This window comes from Mytilus galloprovincialis, chromosome 3 (assembly GCF_965363235.1).
Source record: "Mytilus galloprovincialis chromosome 3, xbMytGall1.hap1.1, whole genome shotgun sequence".
Lineage (NCBI taxonomy): Eukaryota > Metazoa > Mollusca > Bivalvia > Mytilida > Mytilidae > Mytilus > Mytilus galloprovincialis.
The window spans coordinates 47019287-47036833 of NC_134840.1; the positions used below are offsets into that span (position 1 = coordinate 47019287).

The window sequence follows — 17547 nt, forward strand, 5'->3', positions numbered from 1 at the left end:
CTCCACAGGGCGCAGCTATATACGACCGCAGAGGTTGAACCCTGAACAGTTGGGGCAAGTATGGACACAACATTTAAGCTGGATTCAGCTCTAAATTTGGATTGTGATTAAATAGTTGACACAGCATAGGTTTCTGACACAGAATGAATGTGGTCTAATGAACTTAAAATATTTTTTTTGCCTTTGAGCAATTCACTATGCTGTTGAATATGAATCCTCTCAAAAAAATGTTTGAAGAAATTTTCTTTTTATTTATGAAATCTGAAATGAGAAAAATTTACCCCCCCCCCCCCCCCCCCCCCATTTTTTTTTCACATCCCCCTTTCCCTTTTTTCCAAAACTGATCTCAATTCAAATTCTTAATGGAGTTTGCAACAATAACTACTCATTTAAATACATCATAAAATATCAAAATGTAAAATAAAGTGCTTGTTATCACTGAATGATAAAGATTGTTTTAATTTATCAGTTGGTAGTAAAAGTGAATATACATTGTATATTGTATAAAACAATGATTTAAGTTGATTCAACTACTATTCTGGACAAAGAAAGTTAACTCCAATTGAAAATTTCTTGCTATTGCACAATATTGTGCAATTAGATATTTCTTGCTATTGCGCAATACTGTGCAATTGAAAATATTTGCTATTGCACAATACTGTGCAATTGAAGATTTCTTGCTATTGCGCAATACTGTGCAATTGAAAATTGCTTGCTATTGCACAATACTGTGCAATTGAAGATTTCTTGCTATTGCTGAATACTGTGCAATTGAAAATTTCATGCTATTGCACAATACTTAATATAATAATTTTGGATCCTGATTTGAACCAACTTGAAAACTGGGCCAATAATCAAAAATCTAAGTATGTGTTTAGATTCAGCAAATCAAAAAAGCCCAAGAATTCAATTTTTGTTAAAATCAAACTTAGTTTAATTTTGGACCCTTTGGACTTTAATGTAGACCAATTTGAAAACGGGACCAAAAATTAAGAATCTACATACACAGTTAGATTTGGCATATCAAAGAACCCCAATTATTCAATTTTTGATGAAATCAAACAAATTTAATTTTGGACCCCGATTTGGACCAACTTGAAAACTGGGCCAATAATCAAAAATCTAAGTACATTTTTAAATTCAGCATATCAAAGAACCCCAAGGATTCAATTTTTGTTAAAATCAAACTAAGTTTAATTTTGGACCCTTTGAACCTTAATCTAGACCAATTTGAAAACAGGACCAAAAATTAAGAATCTACATACACAGTTAGATTTGGCATATCAAAGAACCCCAATTATTCAATTTTTGATGAAATCAAACAAAGTTCAATTTTGGACCCTTTGGGCCCCTTATTCCTAAACTGTTGGGACCAAACCTCCCAAAATCAAACCCAACCTTCCTTTTATGGTCATAAACCTTGTGTTTAAATTTCATAGATTTCTATTTACTAATACTAAAGTTATGGTGCGAAAACCAAGAATAATGCTTATTTGGGCCCCTTTTTGGCCCCTAATTCCTAAACTGTTGGGACCAAAACTCCCAAAATCAATCCCAACCTTCCTTTTGTGTTCATAAACCTTGTGTCAAAATTTCATAGATTTCAATTTACTTAAACTAAAGTTACAGTGCGAAAACCAAGAAAATGCTTATTTGGGCCCCTTTTTGGCCCCTAATTCCTAAAATATTGGGACCAAAACTCCCAAAATCAATCCCAACCTTCCTTTTGTGGTCATAAACCTTGTGTTAAAATTTCATAGATTACTATTCACTTTTACTAAAGTTAGAGTGCGAAAACTAAAAGTATTCGGACGACGATGACGCAAGACGACGACGCCGACGCCGTGATAGCAATATACGACGAAAAATTAAAATTTTTGCGGTCGTATAAAAAGTAAGAAGTCTTATTTTTTTGGAACCCTAGCTGATGTAGATACATTCTCTTTGGTTCGCTATTTCCTCCATCTCAATGTACCCTTGCTGTTAATTCAGATCTAACTCTTTTTAGACACTGGCTGAACATGCTCTCTTTGTACAGCTCCTTTTATAGAAACCTTGTCGTTATACTGTTTTAATCTTCCCTTCATTTCATTATTTCTTCAATCTGATTGCTCTCTGCTGCCAGTACAGACTAATCCCCATTAGACACTGTTTGGGCAGTCATGTTCTCCTTGCTTTATTTTTTTTCTTCCATTTAATTGTGCATCTGTTGCAAACAGAGGCTACCTCTTCTCTGACACTTCTTGTGCACAGATTTTCCTTGTTTTCCTCTATGTTTGTAATATACAACTTACCTCTGTCTGATACAGCCATGTGAAGACATGTTCTCTTTGTTTTACTATTTCTCCCATCTGCTTGTGCTCCTGCGGCCAACAATCTGTCCACTATTTCCGCTGACTTAGATCTACAATGTTTCCAGTACTCATTATTATCAATTGTTGCTGATGTTATGAAATACTCTGTTCATGAGTGGTAAAATATATTTAGTAACATAGGGTTATTGCATAAATATTGGGGATTATTGTCCCCAGTAGAATTTTATATTGCACAAGCTTGCGAGTGAAATATTTGTTCTACGAGGGACAATATTATAAGTTATATGGTTCGCTACTGACCCCTACGGATCCATAGAGGGTTAGTAAAATCTATAAGGCGGATGATGTCATGAATTTTGAAGATTTATTGCACTAGTGCAATATTAGAATTTATTGCACGCTAACTTTTGGTTACTTTCTGTGGGAAATATTATATTGTTATGCAATAAATGACTTTATAATGAGTTAAGGCAATAATATTGGGACAGGGATAGGGTGTCTTCTTATTTTTGACATTGAATTAAAAGCTGCAAACATAAAAACAAGGATTAGATTGAAGCACTAAATTTTGATAGTAGATTTTCCCTTGATGAGGTGTTTTTTTTAACAGATTTTCCCTTGATGAGGTGTTTTTTTAAGAACTAATAATCTAATGTCTATGATCAAGCTTGAATTATAAGTTTTCACTTCTGTAGTATTTTTGAATATAGGAAGGAAATTTGTTTTGAAACTCCAATTTATATTACAGCTTTAATTACAGCATACTTCTCATTAAACTTTTCAGTTAAATGGTTATTTGGAGAAAAAAAACAACAATTGTAACAACATAAAAATTTATGAGAATTCCATGAAGCTTAATTTTTAAGTAAATGATTTGTACTCACTTTGTAGCAGAGTGTAAGACTGGGGCTTCTACTATCTTGTCCTCTGCAACTTTTTCCACAATATACGTCACATTAGGGTTGGCTTTAGCTTGTAACTGTAAAGAGATCATTTTTTTTTAAAACTGAAAGAGCACAATATAAAGATTTCCTTTTTTTAACAAGCTGTTTACATAAAAGAATATTTTGCATGTAGAAGTTGAATGAAATTAAACTTTTAATACACAGATATGTTCTGCAGTAACACATCTATAATATGATAACTTTAAGGTCAAGGATCAGTAAATGAACTAGTCCATAGATTTTTTAGAAATTTAGAACTCAACTAGATATTGAAAATATACATCAGAAAATGTAAAAAAAGTATATGTCACCGACTTCGTTTTCAAGAAAAATCCATTATTAAAATGGTCCGAGAGGGTACTAAATTACATTGAATATATAGGGGAAATCTATATTTTTCTTCTACAATTTTCGGTTTCCGGTATAAATCACATGAACTGCTCCATAGAATTTTTTTTTAAATTAATATTTTCTTCCTTTTTGTCTTACGAATTAGATGATATAAAAAAAAAATATGGTCACCGACTTCGTTTTCCCTGTAGAAGCGACGCAAACCCAACATTTTGGCAAAAAAAAAACCCATCAAAATTCGTGACGGACGTCGTAATTTTTATTACATAACGTCAAGTTATCATGCTAATAATTTCCAACGTTCTTCGTGTCGATTTTGCACGATGATTATGTGTTTCGTATTGATAGATTCTTTTTATCATAACAGTCTGGATAATTATCATTAATTTTTATTAGTATTACCAATATTCTTTATATTTTAGCACCCCATTATACTCTTTTTCTTTTTTTTCTTTTTTGCATTTTATTCTGCAATTTTTGCCCATTATTCTGTATTCCGTAAACCCCAATCAGACCCTCTTTTATGGAACATTTTAAAAAGAAATTATATGTTGTAAAAAATATGATACATGTATGTTCATAATCAATATACATATCTAAAACAATTACTAATGCAGACAAAAATACATTGTAAGTACATGAACGCAAAAATTTAAAAACTTTAAAATAGAAATCATCAGGGTTACTGTCTACAAGTTGACGCAATAAAAGATGTAATTCAAGCTTTACTTTTCTATGCCCCCTCAACTACCCCTGTACGTCTGCCAGCCCGTCATTCCATTTGACCGCCTGTCCTTCCGTCCGTCCGTCCCCCTTTATAGTTATTCTGCAAAGTATCTACAGTTTGAAACCTAGAACGTTTTCACTTTGCTGTCTGTTTGCATGTGGTCAGAGTTTTGATCTTTATTAATATTTGCTCTAATGAGAGATAGTTGAACTTTGTCATTTTTGGGTTACCAATTCATAAATCTCTTAGACTATCCTGTAAGTCATCTGTTTACACTTTTTCTTCGTTCCGATATATGATTTAAAAAAACGGTTTCTTTAGCAGCGGAACATGTAATAGCTCGTGTTTTGGTACTATATCACGACAGAACGTGTTCTGTCCATATACTGCTGCTTAACATGGCATATATAAACAAACATTATATCAATGATCCTACAAATTCTTGAAAGAGTGTCATGTGGTTATTTACACATCTGCAAGTTAACAAGTAAAACACGCAGACAAACTGACATCTTTGTTAATATCTTTTTTGTTTTGTATAAAATTTATTGTATACAAGTCTACAAAAACGTTTTAAAAAGTTTAATAAATGGTTATTGTTCCATAAGTGTACATATGTATGCTCGAAGTATATATAGAATCAGTACATGATACACAACATTCGACAAATAGGGGGGGGGGGGGGGGGGTAGTTATAACAGGAAATTAAATTAAAGTAAGGCTTTGATGGATGTAAACTTCAATAAAACTGGAAGTTACATAAGGGGAACAGGAAAATAAGAATATATTGCATCACTTACAACAACCTTTAAATTGACTAGTGATTTTTTATTCATTACTGACCAGCAACACCGAGATAATCCAACGATTTTTTAAGGGTCCATATTAAGTGTGGACCTAAATGTTCTTTATCTTTAAATATAACGCTTATTCTAAATCAAAGCGCTGTAAGCGCTGAAGGCAGTTAACCAAAAACCAAGGCAACCGTAATTATTAAAACTGTGGCAATGTTGCCTCAACATTAAACATTCATATATAGTACATTCATGTTTATCTAATGATTTATTTATTAAGGCAAATAATTTATATGTTATCAAGGTTTCAAAAGCAATGCATATATCAATGTATATTTTTTATGGTGAGTCTGCAGTGGTACAAGTTCCCAATGATTGCAGTTGTTCTACTTGGTAGTTAACCTTGGTTTTATTTGACTGCTAGAAGTTCAATTTGACTTAGTATGAACATGTAATAGTATGAATGGACTGGTTTCCCTGGAAAGAAAACTGAGTTTGTGTTCTATAGTACAAAAGTTATGAGACACGAATCAGACAAATTTTCACTACAACAGGGATCAAAGGTGAGGTCTGACTGACCTGCCCATAGTGAATGTAAATGATTTGTTATTTTGTCCCATACATATGAATATATATAATTAAGGGGTGGGGATCTCAACCGTTTTCAAGTTCTCAAACAGGTAGGGGTAGGCAGAGGATTTAGGGGGGCAGGGGGCCCGGCCCCCCTTTTTTGGGAAAAAAATTGGTTGCTTATATAGGGAATCACTGAAGCGTGACTGGAGCGGGCCCCTCTTAGGTCAGTCAGTGGGCCACACTTATGAAAATTTCTGGATCCGCCACTGGGGGTAGGGTGATCCTAGGGACTTCCCCTACATTTCATTTTATTTGTTATATTGTCCCATACATGAATATATATGGTTTAGGGTGGGGATCTCATTGGCTTCCAAGTTCTCAAACAGGAGGGGTAGGGTGACCCCAGGGACTCCCCCTATATTTCATTTAATTAGTTATATTGAGCCATACATGAATATATATTGTTTTGGTGTGGGGATCTCGACTGTTTCCAAGTTCTCAAACAAGAGGGTTGGGATGACCACAGGGACTTCCCCTATATTTCATTTGATTTGTTATATTGTCCCATACATGAGTATATATGGTTTAGGGGTAAGGATCTTGACCATTTCCAAGTTCTCAAACAGCAGGGTGAACAGTGACCTATGGGACTCCCCCTATCTTTCATTTGAATTGTTATATTGTCCCGTACATGAATATATATGGTTAAGGGGTGGCGATCTCATTGGGTTTCAAATTCTCAAACAGGAGGGGTGGGGTGACCCAAGGGACTCCCCCTATATTTCATTTTTTATTTGTTATATTGTCCCATACATGAAAATATATGGTTTAGGGGTGGGGATCTCGACCATTTTTAAATTCTAAAACAGGAGGGGTGGGGTGACCCCTAGCGACTCTTCCTATATTTCATTTGATTTTTTATATTGTCAAAAACATGAATATATATGGTTAAGGGGTGTGGATCTCGACCGTTTCCAAGTTCTCAAACAGAAGGGGGTGGGGAAGGGACTCCCCCTATATTTCATTTTTTATTTATTATATTGTCCTATACTTGAAGATATGCAGGGGCGGATTCAGACGGGGGAGGGTTGCGGGCTTGCACCCCCCTTAAATTTGCAAAGCATGGGTTGTTCTCAGCTTAATAAAGAATATTCCGATAATTTTACCTAAATTTTTTTTTAGCCTCGCTCTGCTCGGCGAAAATTTAAGTTTGCGCCCCTACTAACCTAAAATCCTAGATCTGCCCCTCATATGGTTTAGGGGTGGGGAGCTCAACCGTTTCCAAGTTATCAAACAGGAGGGGGTAGAGTGGCCCAAAGAATGCCACCTATATATCATATGATTTACTTACATTAAGGTATATATAATATAGTTGCATTATTTGTGAAAATAAAGAAAGAAACTTTCAGCTACTTTAATTGACCCTTCAAAATTGAGAAAAAACAAATAACCCCTCGAAATTGCAGTAATATGTTTACACTTTAAAAGCATCTCACATGCATTATCATCATTTATCATTTATAAAGAAAATTTAGACTGTGACCATGAACATGTATATTGTTAGATATACTGTTCCCAGCTGTCACGTTGTATTGGATTTTTAAATTAAAATTTGTCAAAAAGTAATTTTGAGTTGCTGAATAAAATATTTTTCTGCTTTTTCTTTATTTTACATATATCTTTTGGTTTACAATACTAGTGTTTATATTCATTTACCATGCATAGATGTATTTTTTCACCTGCTTGGATTTATTTTGTAAATGATCGCCAAACCCGGAATTACCCTTATCCGCTTCCGGAATCAGATCCGATTTTGTAAAATTTTGTCTTCACGGCCGCCATTGTTATGTGTTTACAATGTTGTTTTTGTCAATCAGATACGATTTTACTCGAATTTATACAATATTTGTCGGCGATTTTCTGTATAAAGCTAGCGGTTGAACAAAATTAACATCGCCGTCATGAATAATAATGATAAAAATAAGTTTTTAGCTGGAGACTTTGGTGAACGTGGTGAAAAGGTTTGCAAAGTAATTTCTTATTTTCTTTCAAATGGAAGGTGACTACGTCGGTCGTAGCTAGAAACCAACTATCCTAGTCGAAATTTTTCGCTTGCAAAAGTGGAAGGTCGCGGACCTCGGACCACCGCTAATTTGCACACCTGCCTCCAAATTGAAAAGCGACAAAAATTTCTTTTTCTAATTTGAAATTGCCGCCAACAGCATGAACAGTTGAACTTATTATATAATAGACTACTGACGTAGCTGTAATACGTATTGATGACAAACAATATTCCTACGACTTTTGTCATTTGGGAAATCTAAACTACTTGTCTTTAGAGATTTTCGACGATTAAATATTTCATACAATTGTTCTTTGACATCTTAGCTAAAAGCACAAGTCATAATGAACTACACAAGTATTCTTAATAAGCACTACTTCCTATGTGTAACTTTAAAACTTTTGGATAAATCGACGATCATTTAAGGTTTTTCTGGTCATTTTTTTTGTAATCCAGAATAAAAAGTATTAAAAAAGTGTTCAATTAGTTATATATAATATAGTAGCAAGCTAGATAATAACAATGGCAAGTATTTCAGGATTTATTGGGTAGAACACAAATCTAGGGTGCTCGCATAATGCAGATTAACTGCATAAAAAATCTTCAATTAACGACTTTGTAAAATTCTTCTATCATTACATGATTTCTTAATTCTGTACATGGTCTACACTATTGTATTAAATAATTATTTTATTTTCCGTTGTTATTCTTTATAATTTTGCAAACTTTTTTGTTCAATTTTGACATTCGCCAGTATCCGTTAATCTGCAACTCCCTTTGAGATCTAATTATATGTGACAATAAATTAATGTGCTTCTCTCTCTGAATATTGCTTTCTCTCAAGACATTGCACGGTCTTTGTAGTACAGTGTATTTTCCAGAAAATACATCGTGTAAAAAAATTTCCAAGGAAACCAAACATACGGAGGTTGAGATATGACATAAAAACAGATGTACATACTTATGTTTAATATGCCTACAAAAATACCCCCCCCCCCCCCCCCCCCCCACAAACCGAAAAAAAAAAAACAAGACAAAAACAATCATACACAGGCTGAGAAAATGACTGGAAATATTGAGTTTTGTTATTTACTAGTAGTCCATCTACACAAATGAGGGGGGCCTTTAACGGGACTCCGGGATTGGGTGTTTTTAAGCACGTGATTTCGGGATTGATCCTTTTGGGATCCGGCTATTCTTTTTCGAATTTCGGGATGGCAGGATTTATATTTCAATAAATTCGGGACCTCGGGATTTCATGTTTTAAAGTCCGGGATTTCGGGATCAGGACCCCTTGTAACCCCACCCCCTCCCTTTTTACAAATGTATATCATAAGATGTCTTTTCCTTTTTAATTTTCTTTTGGTCTTGTGTTTTTTTCTGGTTGCTGTCTTATTGAAGTACTAACTACTTACGGGATTTACATTTTACTTTAGGTACTGAAAGTCTGTGACACTGTGCATATTTTTCAGTAGGTATATATAGTAGTAGTATGATATAGAGATGATCGATATAATCTCGTTCTCAACTTTCAAGTTTTATGAGTGAAATAGAGAGAACAGTTCTATTTTATATTTGAGATGCTACTTTCAGCTAGGGTATTTTTTTTTTATTTGGTTAATTTTTACCCATATATATATATATATATAACAATTTCCTTTGAGGAGACAGCCATACGAATCAATACTTTTAGGATACTAAGCCATGTATAAATTTTCAAACCATATACTGTTTATACATGTATCTATTTAAAGATTTGTGTTCTATTTTTAACATCGAAATTGCGGACGTAAAAGAAAACACCATTACAAAAAAAAAACGTTAGAATACAAAATGTAGCGATGGATTAATGATCGTGAAACATCATTTTTGTTTGTTTTTAATTTGTTATAGTCTAAAAACTGTGTATGAATATTAAACTGTTGTTCCAACTGTGAACAAGGTTAATTAATTTAAGTGTATTATAGTTTAGTGCCATCTATGACTGACTGACAGCAGCAGCGAATTTATGACCAGTATTAGTTTATATGTGATTCATTTTCTTTTCTCTTATTTAAAAAAATATTTTTACTTGTTTCGACTGGTGTGATAATTTTTAAAATATGGGATATATAGTCTTACCGTACAATACTAAGTTTTAACTTTAGTATTAATGTCCCAAACTTGCACCCCCTTCTTCTTATTTTCTGCTAGACGATGTCCTTTCCCAGTGAATATAGGGTTTTTGTAAGGACAGTTTTGACATACTACATATAGAATACTTCCGAGACCATACTGTTTTTTTCTCATCACAATTATGTAGAAATAGTAGTGAGCAACAGTTTTCACACTTGTTTTAACTGGTCGGCAGATATACAAACTCTACCACCCTACGTCCCTGACGCCAGTCTAACACCTGATTTTCATGTTGAAGATCGTCTTCATGACTGTTTTCATATTATTTTTCAATTTTTAATTTTAGAAAAACAAGTTCATTCTCCTAGAAGTAACATACTTTTCGTCAAATTAACCGTTGACGTTGTCCCATCGAAAAGTCGCCGGGTGCAATTTTAACATTGCAAAATCTGGTCAAAGGGACGTAATTCGTACAAAACGTCGCAATATTTCGCGGAATCCGCTAGACGGCGTTCATTTACTGTTACTTGACCTTAACATGATTTGCATATCTACAAATACTTGAATGTTATTGATCTGTTTGAATTTGTTTCCTTGGTTTACACTTCAATAGACCATGTTGCCAAAACTATTTTTGTAACATTTCAATCACTTCCTAGATCTTCCTCGATTTCATTGTGATATATTGATGTGCATTATCTAGAGTTCCCAGAAACATGACATTCAAAAGACAAAATACCAAATGTTTGATTGAGAATTAAAATGATTGAACATAAAAACAGTTCTAGAGGTTATAGATGTGTTATCTTAGCAGCTTACTCACAAACTATACATAAAAGTCATGGAATTTTTACTTAGTTTGCGAGTTAATCATTCCAGTTCACATATCAATAACATATTGAAAAAAGTGTTTAATCCTATAATAAACTGCCAGATTAATGCATGTCTATTTGGAGTGAATATCTCTTTCAAGTATTCAGGGATCTCCATGGATGAAATTTGAACAATGGAGGAACTTTCAACATCACAAACCTTGTCTATGCCGTACAGTGTAGCGTGATCAAAAGTATTTCATCCCTCCATGTAAAGAATGGTGAACATACAGATACATTGCTTATTTAAATTATTTCATTAAAGAAGTATCAATACTTTCATTAATTGCCATTTGTAACCATTCAAATACCTAGCCTTCATGGCCCCCCCTTAGTTGAGAATGACCAAAAGCTGTCATGAAGGTTCCCATGTAGTTTTTTGCTATTTTTGGTAATTGTTATGGGGTTAAAAATCATATGGAGCTTATTTTTCACGGACACTGTCAAATTCAGAAGTCATGGATCCATTAGTCATTAATGGTATTGCTGATTTGCAGCAACAACATAGCGATTCGTACAGGTTATGTAAAAGGGTGAAGAGATTTTTAGGGCAAAGGTTGACAAATGAAAAGGTTTTTAATGACTTTATTTAGCAAGTTGATGTTATGCAACATGCATCTTTCGAGTCTGAATGCAAACCAGAAACGCGGATGTATCAATTTGATTGTAAACTACGAAATGAATTCAGAATTACGATACGTTATTTCTTTGGGTGAACAGTAAATAATTTTAAGTTTTTACTTTTTGACTTTTAAAGTTATTCTATATTATCATTACAGCCGTACTTGAATTAATTGGGATGAAATAATGTTAATGTTTTACCTCTTTTGTACTTCTTAAAAAAAAAAGGGGGGGGGGGGGGGTGTGCTGATTGCGTAAGTCTAAATAAAAGCACTTGTTTGACTTTTTTAACTGTTTTCTTTGCAACTGATTATAAATGTATTTATTTAATCTAAATTATCATTAGCATTTGCTGAAACTTGGTTGAATAATTTGATAAATCTATCATCTATCGTCAATCTACCTGTACAACTCAGGTACAAGTGATTAGCGATCTTAATCCGTATATCCCTCAGGTGTTTATAGAAATTTGGATTTTATACAAAAAGCCTAAGTGTTATGCAATTACATGCATTTGATTGTAATTGCTAAAAACAATGGCGTCTGGCGAAATAAATTTGAATGATGGCGCAAGACAATTTAACAATGGCGGAAGATATTTGAACGATGGGGGGGGGGGGGGGGGGGGGGGGGGGGGGGCGGCTGCGCCATCATTAAACAGGTCATGGACATCCCTGGTATTTCCAAAGCAAACCTACAAAACTATCTTATCCTGAAGGGGAACTCACAAGAAAACTTTTAATTCAAAAGATTACCTTCTTGAGTGCTTTGACTTTTGAAATTTGCCAAATTGTTTTTTGTCGATTACCTTAGTATTTTTTGTATTTCATGTGTTGTTGGTTTACTGTTTCACTTACACATGTCTCTTTTGTAAACATTGACTTTAAGAGGAAGTATCTTTAATTATGTAATCATAAAGATTCAAAATGAGTTTCTTCTTGCATGAAAATGTAAAGAACATTGTTTTTAATATATTCAAACTTATGATATAAATGATGAATCTGTCTTACCAGAATTTCTACAGAACAAAGACTGTTGAGTTTAACAGCTAAAGACAAGGGTGTATCTCCTGATAAATTCTTAACTTCTAAGTCTGGTTTGTAACTCATTATCATGTTAATTCCATTACATCCTTCCTCTTTAATGTCAGAACAAGCCTTCACCATGAAGTGGACAGCTGAATATTTGCCTGTGTAATACAATCAGTATTATTAATTTCACACAATATAACCCATTCTTAAGACGTTTCAATGACTTGCATTGAATTTTCTCTTGTGACTGCATTTGTTTTACATTTTCTTTAAGTTACAAAATATAACCCATACTTGGATGTTTTAATAACTTACATTGAATTTCCTTTTGTGACTGCATTTTGTGTTTCAAAAAGCAAAAGAAAAATTTAATAAATAATAGATAATATAAAGTCTCACCGGCTTGAAACAAAACTGTATGAGACCCATTAGGATGTCAAGATATGGTATGTTATTACACTTACCATAAGATGTATATTTCTGTGATTCATTTTCTGGTTCCAGACCTTCAAAATATTTCTTCTGAACAGTCTGTGATGGATTAGCTCCTGAGAGATTTAAAACAGCCTTTATAAAGTCCCTGCCATTCTTCAAAGCTGCTTGAATTTCTTCATTGTCCATTTTATCCCTCTTCAATAAAAAAGCAAAAGAATTACTCCATTGTTTGATATCTTCAAAATGTGAATTTTAATGCAGATCTTTTTCTCAAACATTGCAAAGTACTGTCAATCTACTTATTTTGGAGTTTATAGATCTTTCTAGTCCACTTAGAGGAGATATAATTCCACTCTATCCATGTTAAACATGTCAGCCTTTGAAACAGATATGGAAACATTTTTAGAAGAATCCATTTGACTAATATCTGACATAAAGCTCACTGTTTTTTTCCAGTTAATTTTGCAAAAATTACATGCAATTTTTTTTTCTTGCAATCTACATGTATATCAAATTTTCTTCTAAAACTTAACAAAATGCTAATGGAAAATATTATATAAATACCTTAAATGTAGCATACTGTTCACAAGCAACCAATAATGGAGTAAAACCATTATGGTTTACATCTGACGCCATCAGTTTCATATATTCTGGTCGTGCTTTAGACATTTCTTTCTTTAGAGAAGGTTTTGGAACATTATTTTCTGGTGCTCTCAAGTCTAAAGCTTTATCATTATCACCATCAACCTCCATCTTTTCTGTCAGGCCATTCTCTTTAATTTCTACTGATACATTCTGAAAACAATTTCAGTCAATTAAAAGCAACATTCTCTCTATTATAAAAATAGAACTAAATTAGCCATGTTAAATGTTTTCAAGTCTGACTGATAGTCATTGGTATCAAAGTGCTATATTCCTTCATATTTCAAAAACATTTTCACCATTGAAAGCTGAATAGTAAATAAGTTTTAAAGAATTTTGAAACATTTCATCGTGTTGTATTTGATCTAATTTTTAGAATAATCATAAAATATTAATTTATTTATCTTTATTGAAATTTCTGAACTTAATGTGTTTTTTAAAGTAATCATGGAAAACTATTATCAAATTTCATATATTTTTTGTTTTTAAATAATTCTTTATATTGAAAATATAGTAATATTTTGCTTCACATTCGTCTTAATTTTGACATATTGAAATGCAAGTTCCTATTTAGTGTCCAAATCAAATAATTTCATATTAATATTAAGCTTAGATCTATCATAACTGATCATTTCACTATTTGTCATACCTCTGTATTGAGTGTTTTAACCAATGTAGCCATATCATTTTTCATACACATCTTAGCTAACAGATGAAGTGGGTTATCTCCCTGTTGATTCTTCTCGGCTGATATAGCTCCTCCTTTCTCCACCAAATATGTAATTAATTTCATATTGGCCTGCAAAAGAGTGAATTAATAATAAGTCATGATAATTTATAAAAAAAAAAAATCACCAAATACACGCTTTTCTCCAAAATTAACAAGTTGAAACAACACATCTGTAAGTCTATAACCAGATGCTCCGCATGGTGCAGCTTTATACGACCGCAGAGGTTGAACCCTGAACGGTTGGGGCAAGTATGGACACAACTTTCAAGCTGGATTCAGCTCTAAATTTGGACTGTGATTAAATAGTTGACACAGCATAGGTTTCTGACACAGAATGAATGTGGTCTAATGAACTTTAAAAAATGTTTGTTTTGCCTTTGAGCAATTCACTATGCTGTTGAATATTAATCCTCTCAAAAAAATTGAAGAAATAGCAATAACTACTCATTTAAATACATCATAAAATATTAAAATGTAAAAAAAGTGCTTGTTATCACTGAATGGTAAAGATTGTTTTAATTTATCAGTTGGTAGTAAAAGTAAAAATATACATTGTATATTGTATAAAACAATGATTTAAGTTGATTCAACTACTATTCTGGACAAAGAACGATAACTCCAATCAATTGAAAATTTCTTGCTATTGCACAATATTGTGCAATTAGATATTTCTTGCTATTGCGCAAAACTGTGCAATTGAAAATATTTGCTATTGCACAATACTGTGCAATTGAAGATTTCTTGCTATTGCTCAATACTGTGTAATTGAAAATTTCTTGCTATTGCACAATACTGTGCAATTGAAGATTTCTTGCTATTGCTGAATACTCTGCAATTGAAAATTTCTTGCTATTGCACAATACTTAATATAATAATTTTGGATCCTGATTTGGACCAACTTGAAAACTGGGCCCATAATAAAAAATCTAAGTACATGTTTAGATTCAGCATATCAAAGAAGCCCAAGAATTCAATTTTTGTTAAAATCAAGCTAAGTTTAATTTTGGACCCTTTGGACCTTTATGTTGACCAATTTGAAAACGAGACCAAAAATTAAGAATCTACATACACAGTTAGAATCGGCATATCAAAGAAACCCAATTATTCAATTTTTGATGAAATCAAACAAAGTTTAATTTTGGACCCCGATTTGGACCAACTTGAAAACTGGGCCAATAATCAAAAATCTAAGTACATTTTTAGATTCAGCATATCAAAGAACCCCAAGGATTCAATTTTTGTCAAAATCAAACAAAGTTTAATTTTGGACCCTTTGGACCTTAATGTAGACCAATTTGTAAACGGGACCAAAAATTAAGAATCTACATACACAGTTAGATTCGGCATATCAAAGAACCCCAATTATTAAATTTTTGATGAAATCAAACAAAGTTTAATTTTGGACCCTATGGGCCCCTTATTCCTAAACTGTTCGGACCTCAACTCCCAAAATCAATCCCAACCTTCCTTTTGTGGTTATAAACCTTGTGTCAAAATTTCATAAATTTCCATTTTCTTAAACTAAAGTTATAGTGCGAAAACCAAGAAAATGCTTATTTGGGCCCTTTTTGGCCCCTAATTCCTAAAATGTTGGGATCAAAACTCCCAAAACCAATCCCAACCTTCCTTTTGTGGTCATAAACCTTGCGTTAAAATTTCATAGATTTCTATTTACTTTTACTAAAGTTAGAGTGCGAAAACTAAAAGTATTCGGACGACGACGACAACGACGACGCCAACGTGATAGCAATATACGACGAAAAATTTAAATTTTTGCGGTTGTATAAAAAGTAATCATAAAACTTTATTATGCAGTTGCAAATAAATCTAGAAAATATATACCTACAATGAAGATGTTCTTATCCTTTTAATTCATTAATTTTGATGCAGCACCTTTCATTTGTATAGTGGTGTCAAAGTTATGCTGACAACATTTCTCTAATTCTTACTAAATTTATCCCTTTTCTGACCTGTTGATTATTTTTATTCATCTCAGTTCTTCATTGGTCAAAATCATTTGCTGAATGCTTTGTATACATTTTACTTTTGCTTGATGAAAGTTAAAGCTAGTCAAAATTTACCCAGCGTTTTGTTTTGTTTTGCAAGTACAGAAGTTCTATATAAAAGCTACATTAAGTATATTGTAGGATATTTGTAGTGTCACATCAGCTTGTCATCACACAGAGACAAATATAGGATTTTGGTAACAAGTTAAAAAAAATAAATTAATGGAAACTGAGACATGAAAATACTTTCTAGATCAAACCGGTTAATGAGTCTCAACAGATGGAGAGAATACCAAATAGTTTGAAATACATTATTATACTACACAGATTAGTGACATACAAAAAAACATTGTATTATGTCTTCTTACTTTGAATTCTCAAATACCATATTCTTCAGATAAAATTGAAGCATAATTTGGGATAACATAATATGAGATATTTATCAAAATGTCTACGCTACCTGTACTATGGCTAGAGTAATAGCAGTCTGTCTATTGTCTGTTTTATGGGTAGGTTTACATCCAGCATCAATTAATAGTTGAGCTATTTTAACTGAAAGGTCCATTTTTTCATTCATAATTTTCTGTGCCTCCTGAAAAAACACAGTTCAGTTTAGAAAATAAAAGATGCAAAAAATGTAATCAAAGCCTACTTGAGCTTCTGCATGACATTATAAAAATGTCTTTTATTTTTCAGACAGTCAAAGTCCAATACCTCTGGAATAACATATCAGAATTTTCTTTTAATCAAATATTGGGTTATACTCACCAATTGCAATAATTATGCACAGTTCCAAGCATACTGAAGTTACGGTACAACATGGGGAAAATTTACTTACATCATAAAATTAATTATATAGATTAATGCTAAAAGACTTTTTATAAATCATTTTTTAGACTCCAACCACCTATAATATTAAATTTTCATTTTACTTCTAATTCTAACAAAATTGTAAAGAAAATGCATCCTCCCACAATTTATTAATTTGAGTGTCTTTCATCCCCCTCCTGCATTTAAATATTGAACAGTCCTTAAGGAAATTGAATACAGTCCAGTAGTTACATACCTCTTTAGAACAATATCCAACAGATACTTTATTTGCTGCCAAATGATGCAACTGGAAAAAAATATCTCATTATCAATACAAAATAATACTATATTACCAAGAAGTGTTTTAGCATTAAACCTACCTTATTTACATATATCAAGTGACATTGGTTTATTATTAGATATTTTTTCCAACTTGTTTAAACCTTTTCTTTTAGTTTCCATGTCAGCAAAAGTTAGTCAAAAATATCTAAATTAGATGTATGTGCTTTGAATTAAATT

General features: G+C 32.6%; 1 protein-coding gene across 3 annotated transcripts in view; it reads right to left on the bottom strand.

Annotated features, from left to right (window-relative positions):
• Positions 1–17547, bottom strand: part of LOC143068144 (poly [ADP-ribose] polymerase tankyrase-like) — an 81892-nt gene that overhangs the window by 34299 nt on the left and 30046 nt on the right. For all 3 annotated transcript variants that reach the window (XR_012976119.1, XM_076241952.1, XM_076241950.1), the window contains exons 21-28: positions 17285–17335; positions 16679–16810; positions 14132–14281; positions 13405–13635; positions 12870–13035; positions 12385–12563; positions 3200–3294; positions 2295–2404 (exon numbers count right to left, since the gene is read on the bottom strand). Coding sequence is in view for 2 of the 3 variants with exons in the window: in XM_076241952.1 (XP_076098067.1) it covers positions 2295–2404; positions 3200–3294; positions 12385–12563; positions 12870–13035; positions 13405–13635; positions 14132–14281; positions 16679–16810; positions 17285–17335 (1114 nt within the window). In the remaining variant the exon portion in view is untranslated. The remainder of the gene's footprint in view (positions 1–2294; positions 2405–3199; positions 3295–12384; positions 12564–12869; positions 13036–13404; positions 13636–14131; positions 14282–16678; positions 16811–17284; positions 17336–17547) is intronic.